The sequence below is a fragment of the Acartia tonsa genome, chromosome 5, assembly GCF_053477335.1.
Source record: "Acartia tonsa isolate MP-2025a chromosome 5, ASM5347733v1, whole genome shotgun sequence".
NCBI lineage: Eukaryota > Metazoa > Arthropoda > Copepoda > Calanoida > Acartiidae > Acartia > Acartia tonsa.
The window spans coordinates 3995243-4021650 of NC_137264.1; the positions used below are offsets into that span (position 1 = coordinate 3995243).

The 26408-nt window shown below is 30.5% G+C and overlaps 1 protein-coding gene across 6 annotated transcripts in view; it reads right to left on the reverse strand.

The window, feature by feature from the left end:
- LOC145318556 (uncharacterized) overlaps positions 1–26408 on the reverse strand; it is a 547717-nt gene that overhangs the window by 74073 nt on the left and 447236 nt on the right. For all 6 annotated transcript variants that reach the window (XM_080159918.1, XM_080159917.1, XM_080159916.1 and 3 more), the window contains 5 exons: positions 12278–12397; positions 10057–10141; positions 6916–6986; positions 1491–1574; positions 382–466 (listed from right to left, as the gene is read on the reverse strand). In XM_080159918.1, the coding sequence (XP_080016044.1) occupies positions 382–466; positions 1491–1574; positions 6916–6986; positions 10057–10141; positions 12278–12397 (445 nt within the window). The remainder of the gene's footprint in view (positions 1–381; positions 467–1490; positions 1575–6915; positions 6987–10056; positions 10142–12277; positions 12398–26408) is intronic.

Genomic DNA, 26408 nt, shown 5'->3' on the forward strand with positions numbered 1-26408 from the left:
TTAATAATAGTACCCAAATTTGTTAGGTCAAATTATAAGAAAATAAGATTATAAAACTTTGGGGACTAGTTGAATAAAAGCCCATTGTCCCCTCCCTCTCTGGTTGTCAACCTTGTAGGAATAAAATCTTTTAGAAAGTAAAAAAAAGTATGAAAATGTAAGAAAAGTTGAACTGGGCCAAAACTTTTTATTGCAGAATGTCTAAAGCATTTCAAACATTGTCATATCCATTACTATTCAGTATTCATAGCTAGCAAGATATCTTTCTATGCAACTTCTCTTAGCTAATTCTAATGCTATATACTATACTTACTATCATTCTATGATATTTAGAAAACTTACCCATTACAGGTTTTAAATCAAAGACGACTTTATACTTACATTATCAAGAGGAGGTTGACAGACGACTAGAGTTACTGTTTCGCGGCAATTGCGCACCAACTGTATCACATGATCACGTGGCGCCCTGAATAGAAAGTTATTATTATAATATTCCAATTGATAGATAGATTTGTGTTAATTAAAAAAGATATTTTTAGTGTTCTCATTAATAAGAAACAAATCAGTCAAATGATTTGAAGAAATCAAAAAATGCTTGTGGTATAAGTCCTCATCCTGAAATCAGACTGTTCTGTGCATTGCTATTTAACCCTGGTCTAATTTGTATGTCATGTGTCATACTTTATTTTTCCCTTATAAATGGATTGATAGATGGATAAATCACACTTTAAAAGATAATTCAGCACTGTCTCAAAAAATACATTCTCTATTTTTCCAATACTTTATGTGAATAGATAAGTAAAGAAAGAGAGAGAGACAAAATTATACAGGGAAATATGTAAATTCAGATAATACTTAGATTATTCCACTGAAAAGAAACAAGAATCTCTAATGGACATTATAGGGAACCAGTTTTTAAATTTCCATAACTTTTTTTCAATGCTTGAATTAGAATTTTGTTACTTTTTTCATAGTATCTTTAAAAAGCATATTAAGACAGATTCTAAAATTAATTTGATTCTTTTTAATTGTAGCAATTAACAATTTAAAGAAAAATATACATATATCTTTATGAAGTTAAAATTTTTGTTTTGATTGTTTAAAAACCTTACAAAGCAAACCCCATTTCTCAAATTCTTAATATATTGGAACAAGTTTTGTAGCAGAAAAATATGTGAAATGTAGTGAAACAGATATTATACTTGGTCAAAACTTTTAGTCTTTGTTGTATTTTTAGATCATCATGTATGGGAAAGAATATTTTCATGTAATAGTTTCAGATTTTTACTATGTTTTTAATAAATATAGGAAGATGAAGGTGTTTTGACACATAGAGTCTGTGTATTTTAAATTGTAAATCCTGTACTTTGCTATATGAATTTACAATATTGTGCTGCCGTACAAATGGACATACCCTAATTGTAGAGTATATTAACCTCTAAAAAAGTGCTAAAACCATACAACCACAAAAAAACAAGAAAATACGTTACCTGGCCACGTCTTCACCATTAATTGACAAGATCTGGTCACCTGGCATCAACTTGTCCACACTGGGACCACCACCAGTCACAAATCTAAATAAAAAACAAGGTTTAGATATCTATTTTGAATATTTAATAATTACACAGGTAATAATTACAAGGGTATGTTTGACAGCCAGTTCTTGTAGTAGGCAACTGTAATCTTCGGAGATAAAACAATGGACAAATTGATTTACTTCCCCAATTATCTTTTACAAAATTACCTCCCCTTCTAAATGAAATTATTAATTTTTGCCTTATAAAACTGTTAGAACCAGTTCAATTTAAGTCCAAACCCTTGGTTAGTCATTCACTTTCATTACTTTTATTAGCACCTTACATACAAGGAAACTATGCCATATTTTAGTTAGTGAATGAATAATAAGGCCGAGATTCAAACCTCTCACCTCAATGGCAATACACAAAAGTGTTTCTTCGTTGATTAATAATCATATAATTTATTTCTAATATATAGGCTCTTTATTCCTTTACCTTTTTCTATTTGTGAAAAGAACCACATGAAAATCTATGTATGATTTTCTATGGTAACATTTTAAAATACATTATCCTTGAATCCAATAGTCCAAAAACAATTTAATAAGACTGGAAATTTCAATTATGCTGTGCAGTTATGCAAATATTCTTCCTTGAGTCAACCCTTTTGCCAGGGACTTAAGGGTATTTCACAAATAGGAAAAACAATTTAAATAAATTTTTAATAATAGACCATTACTATTTTATTTTATTAGAAATTTTTGTTATACAAATTTTTACACTTATTGTTAGTTATTCTGACTAATAGTTGTAATGTTAAGAAATGAAATTAGTCCGACTGAACTTTACCTTTATAGCCAAATACATAAAAACAACAATTAGTTTTCTTCTATTTACCTATCCCTAAATTTCTGCACACACCCTCCTTGCACTCTGCAAAACTGTAAAACTATTGAATTTGCATTTGGATGTCTTTAAGATTAAAATTTGGAATATTCAAAAGTGTCCACAGGGAAAAACAACAAAAATGAAGCCTTTCCTCAGCCCCAAGACATCTTTGCTCTTTTTGAATTTTTACTGACTTGGGGCATAGAGAGAGGCAACAATTGGCTTTATATTAAACTAGTCCCCAAAGTTTTATAATAAGGTTTTCTTATTCGTTGGCTTAACAACTTTGGGGACTTTTTGAATTTTGATTGGTGGGTTCATAGAGTTAAGTGTTCAACTATCAATTTTAATTTAAAGATGGGGCAATTTTGTGTATTTATACGTGTATAAACCTAAAACAATAATGCGTTGCATATGTTTACAGAAACATTTTTAAATTTTAATTTTTTGGGGTATAGTCCTTTCCACGACATCCCTCCATAAGAAGCGATTCTTCGTATTTTTAAAATGGCTTTTTATAGGTTATTTTAGGTTAGGTTAGGTTTTATTGTGTTAGATGATTGCCCCACAGGGTTAGGTAATTGGCCACGCAGGGTTAGAGCCCCCCGCAGGGGCTAGAAATAGGAGAATAGCTACTGTGAAAAATACGAAGAATCGCTCCTTATGGAGGGATGTCGTGGAAAGGACTATACCCATTTTTTGTTTATATTGTGAAAACATCAACTCTATGTAAAAGAGAGATCTTACTATCTATCTATAAAATCTATTTCAAAATAGCATACTATGAAATACTTAGTGTTCGTACAAAAAAAATGAAACATATTTTGGTTTTTTTTTCTATAACCTTTAAGATGACGTAAAATTGGATCTTATGGAGAAGCACCGCTTTTTAGAGCAGCTGTAAAATTGGTAAAATTAGCGCAATTTTTGGAACACCAAAGTTCCCAACAGATGTGAAGTTATGAAAATGGAAATATTCTTTGGAGAAATTTAATGACACTTTGACTTTAGAGAAGCATGTGATGCCATTTTTAATTGAGAGACAGTTTCAAAGTCAAATAAAGAGACAAGGACATGTTTTTTGAAAACAATAAATAAAAATGATAAAAGAATAGAGCGACGATGAATTTACGGTTGTTTTCGTTTTTGTGTGGATTTCATTATCCCTTTAAAGCAAATTTGAAAAGAGTTGCAAATAGCAACTAAAATGTAAAAGTTATTTATGATTTAAGAAGTCATTTAATTGTTTTAAAATGAAAAGCTCAAAGAAAGACATATTTACTATTGACTTTTTTTGCATTTAGTTACTCTTCAATGTCTTTATAAAAATTAAGCAATAGTCATCATAATGTTAAAATGTTTTGATTTTGGAACTATTATAATAAAAAATTCAATCACTATACAACCAATTTCTACTGATTTACATTGATCATATGCCATTGAGATTTGATAGAGATGTATTGCTTAAAATATTCGGGGTAGCTGCGCTGTAAGTAATGGTGCAAAAAATGGGGACGAATTTCAAATTGATTTGACGGGGCTAGTTTATTTACGTCACAAGTGAAGGGAACCCCCATCTCTTTTCTAGGGGGTTTCTTTCCCCCTTCCCTTTTCTTTCCCTTCACTTGTGACGTAAAAAAATCAGCCCCGTCAAATCAATTTGAAATTCGTCCCTATTTTTTGCACCATTACTTACAGCATCCTGCGCACTTGTTCCTTATACCTACTACTGAAATGTACATACAGCTAGACAATTTTTGTTTAACAAGTTTGTAGATTTATGGAAATATATATAAGATAAATTATTGTATAGGGACTTTATACATAATTCCTTTTCAGCAAGTGGGTTGCTTAATAACCTCCAATTTTGTAAGTAGGTTTTCGCGGTTCCAGGAGTCCCAAACGTCGAAGTAAACAAACGCAGTAGTGTTAAAATATTAATTCAATTAAGTATTTCTATACAGATTAGGTTAGGCTAAGGTATAAATATACAAATAAGCCCCCCGCAGGGGTTAGGCATTTAAAAAACCTATAAGATGGTTTAGATTAGGTTAGGTTATGTTAAGTGTCAAATCCGACGTTTGGGACTCCTGCGTTTGTCCTTGGACCCGTTTTCGCATAATTGTTTAAATACTACCATTTTATTTGTTTCTTTTTGATATTTGTAACGTCTTGCGTATTACAACTACAAATTAATTCTTTTAAAAAATGCGGTGTAAAAGATAGAGGTTTGGGAGGGGGGGGGGGGGGTATATTTTCCTTGGAAAATAAGATAACATTTGAGGACTTTGTTAGACATGTACAATGTACATGTATGTATAAAACACAGTTTTGGTTTTGTAGATTTTCCTTTCATTTGGTGCCATTTTTTAGATCTCTGTCTGTTCTGATCTAATATGTTTTATAGTAATCTAAAACTATACAAGCGAGAAAAAAATGTTATACAGTACAATAAATAAATCTTCGTATATCAGATAGATTTTGAGAATATAAATGTTTTTTTGCTTTATACATTTTTTATAAGGATAATAATTCTAACAGAAAAATTACTTTACAACTAAAGAATGTTTGTACGACCGTACGACAGATTTCTGTAACGGCAGAATTCAACCTAGAAAAGTGAAACAAACTAATTGTTCATAATTTAAAAATTTAAGTGATTATTCATCAAAACCTAAAAAAATATAGACCTAATTGGCATAGATTATTTTCTTTCTTTTTTGTAAACAAATTTAGAATACTTATTTCCTATTTCAGAATATTCGGGTTTTAGACGGCATACAAATGTATCATTTTACATAATCTGGATATTTATACATATGTTTATCTATTTTTTCAAACCATACTATATATTGTTTTATCAAAATGAATAGTAAAGTGGTGATTACTAGCCCTTAACGATTTGGAGGGGGGGGGGGGGCATTGAACGCCCCACCCCCTCCGGATTTTTCTATCTCATTTTCATTTTCATTTTTTCTGCAAAAAATTGTTCTTCTAGCTTCAAAAATAAGACAATTACAGCTAAATTGAAGTTTTTAAGTAAAAAAGGACCTAAAAACAAAGGCTGAAGGAAGCGAAAATTGACTTTGACTTACCTTAGGTCGGAAATTCATTATCAAACAGGGGACTTGCACAAAAATTTTTAGCCCTCTAGCTGTAATAGGAACTGAGATAATAGGGGGGGGGGCGTTGAACGCCCCCTCCCTTCCCCCGACCGATTAAGGTGCGGCAAAAGGGCCCGACTGTTAAGAGCTAGTACAAGGTTGCATGTTACATCTCTATCAAAGTCACATAAGCATGGACATTTGGTGTAGACCTCTAATTTGTAATTTTTTTTTCAAATTAAAACTAAAATTGTTAATGTTAGTTGATTTTGCGTTCTTATTGGGCTTTGCTTTTATGTATGTTGTCATCCTTGTTTAAGAAAAATGTTCATCTATGTTGCAATTATAACTCCAATACCAAATAAGTTTTTGTATTTATGTACATACTAGAACTTTCAGATGCGCAGCATCCCTATAATATTTCTACACCCCTAAATAAGTCTTACTTATGTAGGGAGGGAGGGGAAATTGTACTGTAAATTAAACTTATAAACATTAAAATTCGTTGGTTTAAAAACTAAGAAAACTTTTATTAAATCTTAATTGATTGCACAAATATTTTAATCCCCAGAAGGGGTAATTTTGTTTATCCAAATACGGGGTCCATAATTTTTTACACCTTTTCTTTCCTTGAAGCATGTTACACTAAAGCTGTTGTACGTTCGTTTGTTTGACTTTGATTAATTGATGAATCAGTTCTATATTGTATTACTCCCCCCCCCCCCTTGTTTTTTATATCTAAAATATTTGCTGCGCTTATTATGTAAACGTTATACTTGGTTTCTTTTACTGCATTTCCTTACCATTTTCTTTCTGAATCATTAAGAATTATATACTCTATATTTATTATTATATAAACCAGGACAATTAATTCCCTAAGAATCCAAGCTCATTTACAAGTGAATATAGCATCCAAAAATAACAGAATTAATATATGTAGGTGCTCAGTGGTCTATGGAATCTAACAAATGAATTTTAGACATCTATCTTTAAAAGCAGAGTTTGCCCAGAAAAGATTACTTACATTATGGCAAATGGATGATATACTGACTGACGGACATTAAAATGTGTTGAGACGCTTTTTTGCAAGTTCTTTAGTATACATATATATATCATATATAAAGAGTAAGAATGATATGATTTATTATTTTAGGTAAAACCAACGAATACTTATATCCATTACTTATACATTAATAATAAAACAGTACAGACTAAGTTTTAGATAAATAAGAAAATTTTGATTATAATTAACGCAAAAAACAGGAAATATAAAGAAGTTAAGAAGTACTTGACAATATTTTTTTCTTAATTATGAGGCTTTTAGTAAATTCCCTGTTACAGACAATTTAATTCATTTTTAGATACACTAACAATTTGTTGAGTTTACAATAAGCCCTAAATACTATTACCTTACAATGACTGGTCTCTCAGAGCCTGCCACGAAGCCAAATCCAAGTTCTGGATGTCTTTCTAAGGTCACCTGAAAACAATTAAATAGATAATAGGTATATTGAAGTTAAAAGTTGAGTATTTATTGTACGACCAAAGGTAGTAGGTAAATTAACTTTTGATAACATAACATTGTTTAAAGAAGCATAATATTTAGATTATGACTGTTAATTGCGATAAGGAATTAGTTAGCCTTAATAGACTGCATAGAAATATTATTTTTAACGTCAATTATATGACACGGTCTGGAACAACTAATTAAAATATGTCAAAATATTCAACATTGACACTTTTTGGGGGAAATTTTAATATGTTACAAAAATTAGAAAATAGTTTTCTAAAAACTTTTAAACTTTGGCGAAAAGTTTATCTTGAAGTGAATAAAGGTGTTTCTAAATTTAATCATAAAAATAATAAAGGTAATTATTAAAGGTAATAATTGATTGCACGACCTTTGTTTATAAGAAACCAGTTATATTACTGATTTGTGTATCTTAACCCACTAATCCGTTTACTGTTTAAATTGGTGAATTTTGTTGAAATACAAATTCAATGCTTTGAAATTGAAAATTTACGTCGACGTCGCCAGAAAAATTTTCAATGGCTACCATAATATCAACTTTAGTTTTTTTTTTGTAAGCACGTCTGACAAGTATCTCAGAATCTGATCTATGAAAACTTTAAAATCTTGTATCGATTATAAAAACTTCTCACTTTAGATAATATTTACAAATAAAAGAAAACTCTAATTTTAGAAGTTATATACAAAAATATTAATCTATTCCTAATAGCTGTTTACATTTAGTGACAATACCTTTAAAAAATCTAAGCTTTCTTGGGTTTAACAAGGTTTCTTAAAATGTATTCCTCTTAGGTGTCTGTTAAGCCATGTTTTTTAACAAATTAAAAATAAGGGGTAGTAACTTTTTCATTCGTTTATATTAGGTACTAGAAAGACAGTAGAGTAAGGCAAAGAACAGGGGCGTCCAAGCTTTTTATCTTGGGGGGGGTAAAAATTTTTTAAGGGGGGGTTATTCGTTTTTGGGGGGGGTAAAATGGCGCGCGAAGCGCGCCGCAAATTTTTTTTACCCCCCCCAAAATTTTTACCCCGGGGGTAAAATTTGCTTGGGGGGGGTAATTACCCCCCCTGAAATCTGTTGGCAGGGGTAAATTTAGTTTCCCCCCCCCAAAAGTTACCCCCGGGGTAAAATTTTTGGGGGGGGTAATTTAAATTTTATTAAATATATAGTATTAAAAATGCGCGCGAAGCGCGCAAAAATTTTTTTTTTAGAGATTTTTTATTTTGGGGGGGGTAAATACCCCCTCCTAAATGGTTGGGGGTGCCTACGGCACCCCCAGGGTAGGGGTAAATTTTAAATGGGAGGGGGGTAAAATTTACGGCACCCCCAAAATCGTTTGGGGGGGGTAATCGCCCCATTACCCCCCCCCCTTGGACGCCTATGGCAAAGAAGATAAAAAAGCTGACCTCTCTCCACATTATTTTCAATACATTTTCTAAAAAAATAATATGGTGGGAGATTTAGTGCTTAGCAGGTACTTTAAGGGAAAGAACCATTTAGGTTGATTAATAACATAGCTGCTTAACTAAGCAATCGTTTTGAAATGTAGTGGCCTTGAAAGATAATATTTAGTTTATGCTAAAGAATAGGAACATTTAATATGAATAAGGTCGTGCAATATAAGGGTTTATTGCGCAGTCTAAAAAGATAGTCTAGAATGAGTTTAGTATATTATACAATGAATCGTTACTAGAAAGTCATATGACATTTACTAGATATAATTATCCTGTTTTTAGAACGATTATTTCCATACTGATAAGTTCAAGAGCAATTTTGCCATAAAGTCAAATACTTTTTTCAAACTCAATAATAATTCGAATCCGGTGGATAGGAACCGGTTCTCGTCCATACGAAAAAACTATGTCTAGCATCGTATGATATCCAGCTTTCTACGAATATAAAACTGTACAATCAAAAGATTAAAACTAGTTTTTTTGCCGGTGCTTTTGGCACCTCGGGGCTAAAAAAACTAGTTTAAATCTTATAATTATACATTCTATATCCGCGGAAAGCCGTTTATAATACGATGCGAGAAATAACTATTAGTTTCTTTTTTCGTAATTGTTAATGTTCGTTTGTCCATCTGTCTTATTCATTTATAAGAAAAGCTGTCCCTGTATGCATATTTGACACAAACTATGCGAGAGAGGGAGAGTAAAGAAACTTTGCGAGATATAATTTTTCTTTGCAATTCTTTGGACTTGGTTCGATCCTTAAAATCATCGTTAACAAATGATGAAAAACAAAAGTATCCCTTCTGTAGATTAACATTATTGGTTAAAACGTTTACACACTCCTAGTTTAAACCAACCAATCTAGATTTGATTAAAGTATCCAAAGTTTTAAAGCTAACGAATGAGAGAACCTATTTTAAGATATTCGGGGTAAATTGGGTTATAGTTTGATTTTATTGCCAATGCCCTATTCCTAAATTACAAATTTTAGCTATTTTAGCTAAGGAATGAACTCTAGTGAAAAGGAAGGAATTAAAATAAGATTAATATTTTGATACTAAGTTTTACTGTACCTAGCTTAGTAAGGAATGTAGCATTTCTTTGATTGATATATCTATATCTTATTTTCATTGCTACAGCAGGACTGTATGGTTATTTATCACATCGTATTATAGACAGTTTTCTGTGGATAGTGAAATGAAAAATTATTAGATTAGGTAATTGCATTCCGTGGAAATTTCTCTATAAATTTATACTATATACTTGAATTTTTATTATGGCTCAGAATCGGTTTTAATCCAGAGGAAATTGAATTCACAGCCATTTTGCAAAAGTTTATTTAAATTATACCAGTAGAATTGAAATAAATGGATGGTGAGTGTAAAAATAGTTATTTTAAACAGCTTTCCGCGGATATGAAAATGTACTGAGATGCCGTATTTCTGTATTCGTAGAACTGGATAATGATATAATACAACTCTATAAATAATTTTTCAATATGGCTGAGGACCGGTTCTAATCCCCGGAATATTAATAGGTTTCGAAGCGATACTAGAAGTGTCCTTACCTCTCTTGGTTCCGGGGTTTCCTCCACTTCTTGAACACTCCCCCATTTCCTAGGGTCCTCATATGTGCTTGTCTTGTTAATATGGCTGAAATTAAAAAATGGTCAGTCAGGAGAATATTCACAAGAAATTTTATAGATATATCTCAAATAGTAGCCGAGTGAATATAATTTTCTACAAACTGACGTATTGCAAAATAGTAGATTTTCTCAGAGAAGGAGGGGAAATTGAGCTGATATTAGTCCCCAAAGTTTTAAAATAACGTTTTTTATTCCATGGCTTAATAACTTTTGGGACTTTTATTGATTTTTGTTTGGTTTAGAATCCTAACGTTTAAACAACTAATTGTAATCTATAGGATGGGTAATTTGTATATTATCATTGAGAATGCACATTAATTTATCGGCCATTGTCTTATCACTTTAGATTCCTGAGATTTTCTACTATCCATCTATCTTGCTATCAAGAAGCCATAACAATAATACGACATAATCCCATTTTTTATTGACCCATAAATTGGGACAAAATATGTAATACCAGGGAAACGAGGGATAGAACCCTTAATATTCTCTTTGGTAGAGTCTGCTTAGCAGTGAATGTCCTTACTATTTACACATCAGTCAATGTTTTGTATATTGGCGGTAAAGGTTTAAGATTTGACCTTATTTCATGAATATACAATAAAAAGTTTTTTTTTTAACTTTGATTATTGCAACAAATTAAATAAAAAGTCGACAACAATATGTACATAAGTAAGACAGCAACAACAAGCTTTTTAAAAAAAAATTCAAGTAAGAAAATAATATTTTCAGTTATTGTCAGAAATCACTAAACTTTACAATGATATTAGTCTCAATGAAATTGAATGAATTAATTTTAATTCTTTTAATATTAGACAAAAAGCAAGAAAAATAAAAGTAATTTTACTTTTCATTGACGGACTGACATTATCTATAAGATAAATTAATGAGCTAAAAAATTGAAAAAAATCTAATCGTTCAATGATTAAAAATGCTTATAACTTATTGAATTTCTTTTATATAATCATCATTTTCAATTTTTATAATAACAAAGGATAGTTATGTAAAAGAAAATCTGCGAAGTAAAAAAATGCACTTTAGTTGAGAAGCAACTCTATAAGTATTCTTTTCCAAAGGAAAGCATAAGCTATGCGTTAAAAAGACACTGCAATCTGATGTTTATAGACTTAATCCTATAAAAAATAGCATAAAACCTGGTTCATTCTAAAACCTAATATAATTACCTAATATAAAGTAACCAAACCCTAAATGGATAAATACATCCTTGCTTGTTATAGAAAAAGTTTGTTGGTCTACCCCGGCCAATTTAGGTGTGCAATCATTTCTGCAAAATTTTGCATCAGCACAATATTCTATATTTGCAAAATTACACAATTACAGAGCAAATAAACTAAGGAGACAGTGTTCAAGCATAGCTGGAGGAGGCACAGTTTGGTTTGTTGCTATTGTGATACTTTGATACTTTTGCGGCATTGAATGCACACCTAAATTTATAGGGAATCGAATTCTTTACAAAGTATTTCTTACTTTCACGAATATTTCAGAAATTGCATTTTTAGTAGCGAAACCACTATAAAATTTAAAGGATATAATTTTTCCTAAATCCTTTAACTTTAAGGACAAACACAACACATTCTAAATATAAATTTTTACATATATATCCAACATATTTTTAATGGTAAGACAGACGAACAATGTAAGCTAGGGAGCAGATGCTCATCGGGCCTAGGAATCAGCACATACAATTCCAGACATCTATCATTGACAGCATTCTAATTATAGAGTTGCATTGCCTATCTATAATACAAAGTAAAATGATGTCTGTCTGTCCGTCTGTCCGTCTGTCCGTCTGTCCGTCTGTCTGTCTGTCCGTCTGTCTGTCTGTCTGTCTGTCTGTCTGTCCGTCCGTCCGTCCGTCCCTTAAAATCTCGGTAACCACTGAACCGATCGGATTCTACTCTTCAGGGTATAACCTATTGGTCCTGTGGTTGTTTTAAGCTATTTTTTGGGGGGTGGGACACCCCTAACCCCCCCCCCCAAAAAAAAAAAAAAAAATTTTCTTGGGAACACATTAGACCAAGCACCAGTAGTACTTTATTTTTTTTTTTTTAAATTATATCTTGGGGCAAAGCACCTAGAGGCTGGGGGCGAATCCGCTGGTAATAAAAATAGGAATACTTACTTGACATAATAAGTTCGTCCATCTTTGTCTATGGCTGCCTCCCAACCATAGGGGAGTCCTATCCCTCCCCCGTCCCAGGAGGTCTGTGGGGGCAACCAACCAGAACTTCCGGTCACGTGACTGAAATACAAAAAAAAAGATTAATGAAGGAAAAATTTTAATTGGATAGATGCTTCAAAATAGCTGAAACGAATGGACTAATAAGTTGTTGTGTGAAAAAAAATCACAGTCTTTGGTTGTTTCATGTTTTTTATTTAGAATTGAAAGGGCTTGACCCATTTAAGCTAAAGTAAAGCTGGTTTTAACTCAAAAGATAAATAAAAATACACAAATAGTGTATTTTTAACAAAATAAAAAAATCAAGGACTTTTAGAGCAGGTATGCTACTAAAAAAAACACTTTTAAAGCTCTTAAGGCTCTCTTAAAACTGTAATAATTGTACTCCAAAGATAATTACAAGTCTGCTTGCATTATTACAGGGATGAGATGCTGTACGTATTGGTGCAAAAAATGGGGACAAATTTCAAATTGTTTTGGCGTGTGACGTCATACCCCCATCTCTTTTTTAGGGGGTTTCTTTCCTCCTTCCCTTTTCTTTCCCCTCACTTGTGACGTAGATAAACAGCCCCGTCAAATCAATTTAAAAATTGTCCCCATTTTTTGCACCAATACGTACAGCATCCAAGGATGATACAATAGGCAATTAATCAATCTTCCCCAATTATCTAAGCATGAAACTTTTGAGAAGAAGAAAGGGATGTAGATTTATTTAACTACAAGTGTTCTCTCCCTCCCTGGCCGTTACTTAAGTTGTAAAAATTTAATAATTTCCAGTTGTTAAAAATAGAAACTAGAGAAACCATAAAAATTGTTAATTTTTACATTTACAAGGTACAACATTCTTAATCAGATTTTCTTAATAAACGAAGCTACTTTATAATTGGTGTATGTCCGTACGTTCTGTCAAGCATTATGTAGAGTTATTTATCAATAACAAATTACTTTAATATAGAAAATAGACACAACTGCATAGACTGGTACACTCACACACTCAGTCACATACTCTAGTATTTTAAAATATTTTTATGTATATTTTACTAATTACACCATGAGCTTATTATTTTGATATTATAGTTAACTGTTATTTTTTTTAGCTGCACTGCTTATATGTAATACATAACTGTCTTTGTTAATTAAAGATTTAATTTTTTTTTAGAATTATATTAATGTATTTATTTTTGTCTTAAAACATCACCTTTTAATCTATTTCTAATGAATGGTTTAAGAGAAAGATATTCATACAGCCTATTTTTAAAAATGGTAATTAACAGAATTGTACCGCCATTATCTTAGCAATAAAAAATATACAGCCTACTTTCTAAAATGGTATATTAATTAGAGTAAAACATTAAAGGGAGAAGGGTTTGAATAGCTGTATGTACCCATCCCAAAGACCTTGTGCCGACTCTCAATTGGGTCTTTGAAAATCCACTAATAATGTCGGGAACATCAACACAGACAAGTAGCAAAATACAATTTGCTGGCAGACAAAAACAAAAAACACACCAACTATATGTTTTAATTTAATCATTGATTTCTAAAGTGGTATTTAACATTTTTGTTCCATCAATACCTTTGTATATGTTTTTTGAGAATAAGCGGACTGAGCAGCCAGTTAGCTGCAGAAAATATGCCAGGATATTTAGCCATCAGTGGTAGTTTGTACACCATCCAGTTTTTATTTGCTGGCATCATCAATACATTGCATTCACATTTTTTTCTGGTAGGTTAAAAAAAGTTTTATAATCTTTGAAAGATAACAAAGGCAATAAGGTCTATTAGTATAAGTTTTTGAGCTACAGAGAGAGAGTAAGGAATGATGTAACGAGATAGCTGAAGAGAATAAGAGGGGCTAATTGACAAGAATTTTAAAAAGTTAATATATATTAATTTTCTTATTTAAATTTAACGTAAAATAGTAATTAAGAAGAACTTTAGAAAACAATTTTTTTGACAATTCAAAATAATATCAAGTTTAATAGTTTTATTTTTTCATCAGCAAATAATAAATATTATTAATTTATATGAATTCATATGAACTGGGGGGAGGGGGTTACCCTGTATAAAAACAAAGAAGCCTATCTTTAGAAATAAATTTTATGTTAATAAAACCGTTTTTCCAAACCATTTGCTATAAAATACTGAGATATTTTTATTTATTTTTTAAAAATAAAAGAATAATTTAACTTCATAAAGTGAAGAAACCATTATACAGTCATATTTAGTTATTTGTTAACAACATCTAGTTATTTCTGCGCAACTGATGAACATATTTGTCCCTGTTTTTTCATGATATTTCTTAGTGACAGAGAATATATGTTGAAAGTATGTATAGGAAGGCTTAGGCCAGATTTCTGCACATAAATCAACCAAACACATTACAGTGTGCTATCACTTTCACCTTTGTTTTCAGTTTTATAACTCATTTTTGAACACAAAATACCCATTCCCATATAAACGACCCCTTAAATAATGGATGTAAATATTCATTTCCATATAAACGACCCCTTAAACAGTGGATGTAAATATTCATTTATTTCCCAGAGGTAGTCATTTATTTCCCGGAGGTAGTCATTTTTAGAAGATTTTTAATTTTTTTTGGAAGATTTTTGAATTTTTATTAATTATTAAAAGAAACTTGATATCAGGGATATAAATGATCATAGCCGGGAAATAAATGGAAATTAAAAACCAAAATTAAACCAGATTTTAGCATAAAAAAAATGAGTTTTCTGTTTAAATGAGAATGATATTCCTGTCCAGTTTTTTGTTTGGGAATGAATATTTCTCTAGGAATACCCCATTTATTTCTCCGGTATGATTATTTATATCCCTGGTATCATTTTTAAAAGATTTTTAATTTTTTTTGGAAGATTTTAGAATTTTTATTTATTACTAAAAGAAAGAAAAATAATACCAGGGAAATAAATGAAATTTAAAAACCAAAATTAAACCACATTTTAGCATAAAAATGAGTTTTTGTTTAAATGAGAATGATATTCCTATCCAGTTTTTTGTTTAGGAATACCCCATTTACCCAATTGAAGCATTATTTATATTTTGGCTATTTTTAAACAATTGGAGCCATTTTATCGGAAACAATGGCACACTATACATTATACCTATCTGTCCTTATTCCAACCCTGTCCATTAGCTATCTATCTATTATATTATTTATCTATCTATCCTTTTTATATCTTACTATCGTCGTATTATAACTATTAAAATGTCTTTTACTGAGTCTGACTATATAAATACAGTGTGTTTTTTTTATGAGAACTTTTTTGAAAGCAATTTTACCCCACTTATAGTTATCAGAATTTAATGATTAATGGCTTATTTTCTTCGTTTTTTATAACCATTTATAAAACATCAAAAAAATATTTCAGTTTTTATTTGAAAATTACAGTAAAATCAAAAATTCAAAACTTAGGTGTCAACATCTAAAAAAGGTTTTAGCGCATTTTTATTAAGCTCAAATCTTTACCCTTTTACAAGAAAAAAATTGTATTTTCAGTAGTCCACTTTGGGGGGCTAGTTCTCCCTCCCTGGTTGAGATATAACCTTCAAACTTTGCTATGTTCTAGTACATGTCCCCATAAGTATCTGTATCAATTTTTAACTCTGTATCTAAACTTTGAAGCGTTTTGCAGTCATTCTTGCAAAGGGTAGAAGATTTGAGCATGAGAAAAATGCGCTAAAACCATTTTTATATGTTGACACCTAGGTTTTGAATTTTTGATTTTACTATACTTTTTTAATAAAAACTAAAATATTTTTTTGATGTTCTATAAATGGTTATAAAAAACGAAGAAAATAAGCCATTCATCATTAAATTCTGATAACTAAAATTGCTTTCAAAAAAGTTCTCATAAAAAAACACACTGTATATATCTTACTCTATGTTTATACTAGTGGATGTGCCTCTAGCATCTAGGAACTCTGTATTCGAAGGGGAAGGAATGGGCAGAAAAAATATTTTAAACCATACTCAAAGACTTAAATTTAATATAAGATAGACTATAACCATGCCAAGCCCTATGTGAAGCTTACATCAAAGGGAGAACTCAATCGGTTCAGTATTTATTGAAATCCTAAGCTAGAGACAAAAAACCTTACTACTTTATATCATACTAGCGGTTACGCCCCTAGAAGCCTCTAGGGGCACTGGTAGGAGGGGGAAAAGTTGACCTTATCACTTTTTAAATTTGAGTTTAAAAAGAATTTTAAAAATATTTTTTTGGGAGGAGGGAAGTGAAGACACCCTCTCCAAAAATAGTTTAAAACCTTACCAGGACCTATAAGAAGCTTCACTGTAAAGGGGAACAATATCAGTTTAGCGGTTAGCGAGATCCTTCGGGACAGACAAAAAACGCTTACTACTTTATATAATAGGATGACATCTTTCTAGCTTGTAGGTACTTAAAATTAAAAGACATCAATTTTAAACCATATATATAACTGCACTGAAAACTCTCTAACTAAAACTCCAATAAAACTATTTTTCACTCTCATTAAAATAGACATTTTTCATGCTAAATTACTGTAATTTTCAAATATTTTCTGCTAAAACTAAAAATTGAGTAATATTTTATCAGATTTTAAATACGACATGTTTATACAGTACATACACAAAATAACTTAGTAGCAAAATTTTTTGGAAGATTTTTTAATGAAAAGAGATTTTAAATAAAAGATTATTGTAATAAGAATCGAAAAAACTTCAGAATAAAATATAATTGCAAATGTTCTGTTTATAATTGCTTTAATTTTAATTTTAGAAAACTTCTATTTATTTTCATTTTATGCTTTTTTGAAAGTTTTATGTAAAGTTCTGTTTTGTTAAAGAACAAACATATGAGCTTCTATTTATTATGGTGTGCAATAATTCACGCATAAGTATCGATTAAAAAATCATCAAAACTGCAAATTATTACAACAGCATAAATGATTTACTTTTGCTCATTTCTAATCATAAAATTAGTATTTGCTACAAATTAATTGTTACAATAGCAAACTATGTGTGTATGAAAATATGCGGAGGTTATTGCACACCCAAATAAAAATAAAATATTGCCTGCACTTTATAAATAGGCTTTAAACTTGTTTTAAATGATTCTTGGGAAATTTCATCATAATTACATTGAAAGGGACATAGCTTGACAAAATCAAAAAGAAAGAAAGAGGGGGGGGGTGTAATGGGCTTTTTATTACACTGGTCCTCAAAGTTAATAAAAATGTTTTCATATTTGTTGATTAAACAACTTTGGGGATAAAATCAATCAATCTGCCATTGTCTTATCCCTTTAGATCTATTGTAAACAATTCAGTCCGTTGTTTGTAAATATTAGTCCACGATTTGAAGGGGGTTTGTTTACAGATAGATGATATCGCCCCCCCCCCCCTTCCTTCAGGAAAATTTTGTGAAGAATGGTTATAGGATTTGTTTCCCCATAATTTTCCGAGGAGGTATGTTATCCCCCTCCTAAATTTTTTCCTAGATTTGAAAATTATGTTGTAAAAGGTGATTTTTTTTCCAAATAAAAGTTAATACACCTTCTTTAAATGTTTTGCATAATATATCTTCAAAATTAACTTTTGACATAAAACCCATAAAAATTGATTTACTTGTTATGAGTAAATTGCTCATATAATAAAAATATTTTTTTTGTAATTATTCATTTAAATAAGTAAATTATTTTAAAATATGCTTCAGAAAAAGCTCAAAAAAGAAAAGGAAAGAAAAAAATGTATTTTTTCATTTAGTCGACATAAACAATATATGCCAGGGTACCAAGTCGATATATATGTCAACCATGAACACTTTTATACAATATCAAGTACTCAACATAAACTATTGGTTATTCCAATCTAGTTTCAGGGATCTAAAGAGATAAGACAATGGCAATTTGATTGGTTATATCCCTAATAAGAATACCCCTTCTGGAGATTACAATTAGTGGCTGAAACGTTTAGAATTTAACTTAAAGAACCAACCAAATGTCCCCAGAATTGTCAAGCCAAAAAGGATATTACAAAACTTTTGGGACTAGTGTAATAAACAGCCCAATGTCTCCTCTTTGCTTCCAAACTTAAACCATTGTCTGTACTGTTTTATTTGTTTTTATTTGGCTCTTATGGATTTACCCCAAAAATCACTTATCTTTCTGGTAAAAATAATACAAGACACTAAAAGCACCCTGTCAACTAATTTGCTGTTATTGTGGCAACAATTATACGTTATATTTTAGATAAATTTTTCTAGTAGAATTACTTAGCAAACATATAAAAATATCATAATATCTAAAATTTTTAAAGTAGCATAGGTCGTGTTGCTACATGTTGATATAAACCATCGAAATTGTATGTAACTAGCTGCTACGCTTCTAAAGGCCTTTAGAGGTTAATTGTGGTAGAAGGAGGGGAGTTGACCAAACACCACCATACTATATTTTAGTTTTTAAAAATGAAAATAAATCTTTCGTTCTAGGGGCTTTTTGTCTTTGGAGGGTGGTTGTTCCATTTCTCAAAATAGTTATAAACCTTCACAGGACCAATAAAAAGCTGCACTGTAAAAGAGGACCATATCGGTTTTGTATTTATCGAAATCTTAGCTACAGACAAGAAAAAACTCTACTATTACTTTATATAAAAGGATGACAATGCCTCTGATTTAACATAGGATTTTACAGGACCTACCCGACCTATTGTTACTTTAATCTTAGATAAAATCCCTTTCACATTTAAAAGTTAGGATTTTGAAATTATATTTTTTATTAAATAAGTAGTTTATAAAAGGACAGACAAATATCTAAACATTAAAACATCTCTTAAATTTTTATTAAAGAAACTCAGACCTCTATTCTCAATAGCAGCTTAGTAAATACCTTTTATTTGACTGACTTATACAGATAGACAGAAGAACGAACATATCTTAGGATTTTGCATAAAATAAAATTAGTTCCAAGATTTCATTTAAAATCCTAACTTTATTTCCTTTGGCCCTTGTAGTAGGCCGCATTATAAAATAGGCTTTCACAATGGGCTTATCTATAATTGTCACAGAAAGATAGAGAAAGATAAAGATGAGAAAAGAGAGAAAGAGAGAGAGAGAGAGAGAGAGAGAGAGAGAGAGAGAGAGAGAGAGAGAGAGAGAGAGAGAGAGAGAGAGAGAGAGATAGAGATAGAGAGAGAGAGAGAGAGATATATAAAAAGAGAGAGAAAATTTGCTGAAAGCAGCAAATTTTGGTCGCGTCAAGAAAATCCTTAGAAAATGTTTACACAAAATCCGCAAAAAAAATATTTGAAAAATCCACCAACTTTTTTTTTAAAGACAAGCTCTCTATCAATCTAAACGTCCGTCAGTTCGTAGTTGATTTTACAAAGTAGTATGTGAATGATGCTATGAGAATAATTATTTGGCAAAATCATTATGATCTAACTTGCTTTGATATGTTGCTTATGCAATTTTGTTTTTCAATATTCATCTGTTCTGCAAATCGCTTGATAGTTAGTTTTTTTCACTCTATCTACTATCTACTCTAAATTTTGAGATGAAAGATTGTTGAAATGTAAGAATATCTTTTTGGAATCCGAGTATTTGATTGTGAAAAACCATGTATTTTAGTGGAGTCTTGATTTATACCAAGTTTTTTTTTTTAAATGTGTATATTTTATCTATTAGGATATCTAAAGTTATTGTGAAAAAAATATATTTTTAAGATATTTGTCCCTGAAAGGAAACGTATAATCATTTCTAAAAGGAGGGGCATATCATTAATCCTGGAAGCACTTTAATTAAAATATCAAGAATACCTTACATATCATTTATAGTATTCTTATTACATATCAAATATTTTTGTCCATCTATCCAATATCAATGCATATCAAGATGTCCAATTTAACATGCTATAATGACTTTTTGAAGACCAAAATGAAAGTAATTTTAATTCAACCCATCATTAATTTTTTTTTTTTTTATTAACGATGGTGGGTGGTTAGTTTTCCACTTGTTTGGTAATCACTTTAGTTCAGGTTAAGTTAGGTTATATTGGATAATGGGCAGCCATGCATATTAAGTTATTGAAGGTATACGCCCCGCAGGGGTTAGGCATAGTGAATAAATAAACTCCCCTTATTATCAATTCAATTTCTAAAAAGATACTTTGGGGAAAGGCACAACTTTGTTTACAAAAGGCTATGATGAAGCTTGCAGTTGATATAATGAACCAAACAAATCAAAGCCTACGATGAAATGCTACTCTGCAGTCCTAAAGTCAAGAGCAAATAGATTACAAATTTTGAACAAGTAAATATAAAATTTGTCTCTAATGTTCCTTCAATGTTATGAAAAAGTGACAACGCTTTTACAGAAGCTTTTGATAGGTTATTTTAGGTTGGATTAGGTGATAAAGGGCAGGGGCTAGAAATAGGAAAAAATCTACTCTGAAAATACGACGAAACGTACCTTAAGAGGCATTGTCAAGAAAGGAACTATACCCAAAGAATCTTCTATAGGGTTGAAGGAATTCTAAAAATGAAACCTGCAGTAAATTTTAAAATTATAAATAGTAACTGAAATTTATTGTTTTGAATGCTCTTAATAGAAGGGTGTTTCTTAAAATTCAAATTATTATGACAGCAGTGTTCATCACTTTCAATTGCTGATATTTTGATGTGATCTTGTCTTATAAAGCATCTTTAGACCTAAACCACATGTCCTTTACAAGGTTGCATGCTTCACAAAAGAATGACATTTTCAATAGACTTGTTAATATAGAGCTGCAGTGCCTTTAAACCAAATTTTAGGCACAAAAATCATTAGTCACTACAGCTGCTTAACCCTTCATGCTCTCAGACCTGAAGTAACCTAACTTTATTAAACTTTAAATAACTATTTTTACCTTCTTAATTAATACATATTTAAAAATTTAATAACAGAACATAGCGAAAAAAGCTTTTTTAAATATTATTTTTTTTGTGTAATGGGTAAATTATCTTATCTTTTCTCAAAATGAAATACAAAGAGTTAAACATTTTCCTTATACTGTAATAGTAAAGACTACAATAAAACCAAACATAATTGATGTAGAAACTAGAAATGGTTAAATTTAGATGTAGACAAGGCGTTTGATACAACCAATTCATTATTTCTACTACAAAACAAGAACATTTTTAGGAGAATAAGCGAAGCTTAATAAAAAGGAATATAATTTCTAAGGCTTATATAAGTCATTCAGTTCGAATAAGTGGCGGAAATTAAATATTTATCGGTGCAAAGCAATGTGTCTTTAATATATGGTCTATAATAAATGTTCTTTAAGCCGACTGACCCTCCAACAATTACAGGTTGTGAAAAATTTTCGCTACTAACAAAGCATTAATTCTTATGGGTCTGTGTGTGTGTGTGTATGTGTGTGAGTGTGTGTGTATGTGTATGTGTGTGTGTGTGTGTGAGCAAAAACAAGAACAAAAAGTAAAAGTTGTGTATTGTTGAGTTGTTCTCTGGTAAACGTCAGGGAAGAAGGGATGTATAAAAATAAGCTACCCAATTTTTCAGAAAAATAGACAATTAAAAAAATTTTAGCAGTTATTCCTAATGAATCTTAATGAATTAACTGACTAAATATTTTCTTTCCATATCCTTTAACCGTGACTAAATAGTGTTATTTTTACTCCGGCTAGCAGCATCTTCCCATACTAATCAGATATATACAAGTATACAGAGAACAGGGATAGCATATGGGATGCTAAATTATAAAGTATAAGTATATTCAAGTATAAAGGGATAGCATACTTGATGCTAGATAAATATAGTTACAGAGAAGCCTCAATGCTAGAAAAAAATACTATTTCCATTTCTTTTATTGTACTGTGTATATACTAGCAAAGCAACTCTACAACTAAGTTTGTCCGTCTTACTGTCTTTATGTCTGTTGGTATAGCTAGGGGGAAAATGATTAACTCCATTGCTTAGATAGCATCAAACCTTTATGAAAAGTCTCTATGACTCTGGGCCGTTATTGAAGATTTGAGCTTAAAATTTTTGTGAAGATAATATATTCTCATTTGAGTGTCCGTCTTTCCCTTTAGGCTTCTTGTCGTCTTTTAGTAGAATGTTTTATATTTTTTAGATTCGTTACTTTAGAAGTTACTATCCTTGTTAGTTGTATGCATTGGCAGCAAAGAATAGTTATTTCTCGCATCGTATTATAAACGGCTTTCCGCGGATATAGAAAGTACAATTATGAGATTAAAACTAGTTTTTTTAGCCCCGAGGTGCCGAAGGCGCCGGCTAAAAAACTGGTTTTAATCTTATGATTACATTTCTATATTCGTAGAAAGCTGGATAAAATACGATGCTAGACATAGTTTTTTCGTATGGATGAGAACCGGTTCCTATCCACCGGATTCGAATGAATACGAGAAAAAAGCTTATTTATTGCATTACTATCGAATGTTTATTCTAATTATTATCTTTGTGTAGTGTATAGCGAGAGGGTGTATTATCATTGCCGCACATAGAAATAAATAAATAAAAAACTTATAGGAGAACGGTACAAATTATCCATCCCCATTGACTAAAATCTTATCAATATAACCATTCTGATACATGTGTAATGTTGTATTTTGATGATTTTAAACTCTATTTTCATATTTAGCAAAATGTCATAGAAATGTAAATATACTGACAGGTACAAGTGAAAAAGCGTAAAGTGCCACCAAAACAAATGACGTCTAACAATAAAATGACCAATTAGAGGCCAGTATGAATTTTAGCATTGGTCAATTACAATGTATACTGGCCTATCATAGGTCATTTAATTGTATGACGTAATTTTTTGAGACACTTTACGCTGTTTTAGAGCAGGCTTTGTAGACTTTTATAAATTATAAATATCTTATATACATTTATTTACTATTGTGTCTCTCGCGAATATAAAAACACTTTTTGTGCATTATACATATACGGAAACGTGTTCACACCCTAAATAACTTGACGAGAAATTCCCAAGTGTACATTATCTTATTAGTGGTGCAAGAGACATTATGCTAAAGTAAGAAAATGCCAGATTAGTACTATGACTATGACAATTGGGTATGACTTGATTTTTAGGTATTAAAACTAGATTCCAAGTCAATGACAATTCAATGATAAATGTCGACTATGGAATTTAATAAAAGTGATCATGGCTGATATATTATCGACATGTCCTTTTTTTCAAATAACATCATTCGCTTCTATTTATGTCGTCTAGTTGCCAATAAAAGTGGCCATGGCTGAAAAATTATCGACATTACGACATTATTATGACTACTTAAATAAATATGTTGATGTATTATACCAGATATATAAAGAACAAATCTTTTATGGCACATAGCCTTTATTTAAAGGTTCCTACAGATTTCAGTATTTTTTTTTGTACAGAAAGTTATTAACGTTTTTTTACCTTTATTTCTATGTACTTTTATGTATTTTTTACTAGCATATATTGCATATACACATATTTTTTGGGAATTAGGATGACAACATTATTATCTTTGACGATTTTTTTTATGCTAGTCGACTATCTAGCACAAAATAAAAATGGTAAAATTCATCAACATTACATAATAAAAGCTAATTTGTCAAATATTTTTGTCTATATTTTACAAGAAAATTTTAAATATGATTCAATAAGTCCACCTGATTTTTCTTAAAGACAGACGAACATAAAAAAAAACATATTACAATTAAATAGTAGCTGTTCTACTAATAGGCAATGTTATTTGTAATATTTGATATGTATTATTAGTTATTTCTGATCATAAATGATCGATTGCTCACATATAAAAAGCACTAGGAGGATATAACCAAGTTTCCCGAATAAGATTCAATATGAATTGGAAATGTTATTCATTCGAATCCGGTGGCTAGGAACCGGTTCTCATCCATACGAAAAAACTATGTCTAGCATCGTATTATATCCAGCTTTCTACGAATATAAAAATGTACAATCATAAGATTAAAACGAGTTTTTTTAGCCGGTAACTAATCCGGCGTTTTCCCCTTAGTGCCTTTTTGAGCACATAACCCTTATAATCCCCCCCCCCCCCCATTATTTTTAAAATGAATTGAAAATAAGTGGAAGGCGGTAGTTTGTTTGTTTATTACTTTAGGTTTGGTTAGGTAAAGTTATATTGAGTTCTGCGTAGCCCTGCAAGGTTAGGGCACTACAGTTAGGCATATGAAAAAACTACCCCCACTCTTATTTTGAACACTCTTTTTAAAATATAAGAGGTTTGTTTTTATATACATTTTTTTCAGAAAAAAAAACCCCAACAACTGAGTACCCATACGTGTACTTACATAATTTCTATAAATCATTTATATTCTAATTTTCTTATATCAATATGCATATAATACCACCTAAACTATATTGTAAACGTAGCTACTCTATAATTAATACTTTTTCGTATTTAGGTTTACTTTATAAATAATTAAAACTTTATCATAAATATTTCTTATAGTAGCTGAAATTAAATAATAGATGGAAAGATAGATAAAGTAAAACCACAAACGGATAAAAAATGAAGAAAATTTAATAAACTTGTTAAAAAAAGAGAGAGGTAGATGAATATATTGAGAGGTGATCAGAAAGACTATTAGAAGATAGAAAGATAATCCAATTTATATAACTGAATATCCAAAAGGATAACTTAATTTTGATTTAAGTAACATGTATAATTAATTCTAAAAAATAGTATGTAAAGACATACATACATGAAGACTATCAAAATCATGATATAAAGACGTATTTTGAATTAAAGATTGAAATACAAATCACTTTCACTAAATAAGAAATAACAAGTATAATAAAATTCATTAAAGCGAAGCTAATCACTACAGAATGTCAGAAAAACGAATATTTTATTAACAAGCTCTAAAGAAAATTTTTAATTGATATAGTAATGCTATTATGCCTATTTTAATGACAGTTATTCTTTACGAAAGTTAGGACAAATGAATACTAAATGTAGAAAAGCTTCGCTTTATAAAAAACATAAAATATGCTGTTTTACTTATGTAACTCTAAAGACAACTAAAAGTCTATTTGTCTCTTTTTTTCAACGGAGGTTCCTCTCTGTTTTGGCTCCGTAGTTTGGTCCGATTCTTCCAAGAGACGGGTTTCATGCACTCTCATACAGATGCTTTACAGCATTGTTATAGTGTTGAAAAAACTGTAATTATTATGATACAATGACTATAAGAATCAGTACTGGTTCCAAGAGAAGTATGTATATGTGTCTTAGGCATGTTATCTTATATGTTTAACAGAATGTTTATGCAATAGATAAAAAATGTTTATAATAGCTAAAAGCTTTAATGTTCGTCTGTACGTCTATCCGTCGAAGTTTATCCTGACTGAAAATTTATGCATGCTATTATTTATAAATTAATTTAAATTTGTACATGATATAATTAATTTTGAATTTTTGATTCCTAATGGATGAGGCACAATATTGAAAGCTAAAAAAATCTAAAATTACTATAATTTATGTACGTCATTTATATTAAAAGGTCTAGCACTCTATATTTATTGATATTAATTTGTTAGAATGCCTTATTTGTTAAGCTTCGCTCTTAATGATGTCTTGTTCCTTGTTAAACAGTTAGCGTTTTCCCTTAAAGTGGATTATTCAGCACAAATAATCACCCTCCTCCTTAGATTTTTTATAAATTGAAAATAAGGGGGGGGGGGGGGGTTAGTATTTTGTTGATTGTTGAATATACTTTAGTTGAGGTTAGGTTAGATTATATTGGGTTCTGGGTAGCCCACCTGGGGTTATGCATGGGATAAAAAACCTTCCTCTCTCCTTATTTCAATATTTTAAGCAATAGGGTGTTATTTGTGCTCGTCAGGCACTTTGTGGGAAAGCACCAAACAGTTTGTGCAAGCAAAGCATGGTATGGTATGTTTACTTGTCATTTTATACACAAACACAAGGACAAACATTTGCGAAACAGAATTTATAAGAAAAAATACAAAATAGTTCGATCTGCTGCCATGTCAAACGAATGGCAATAATA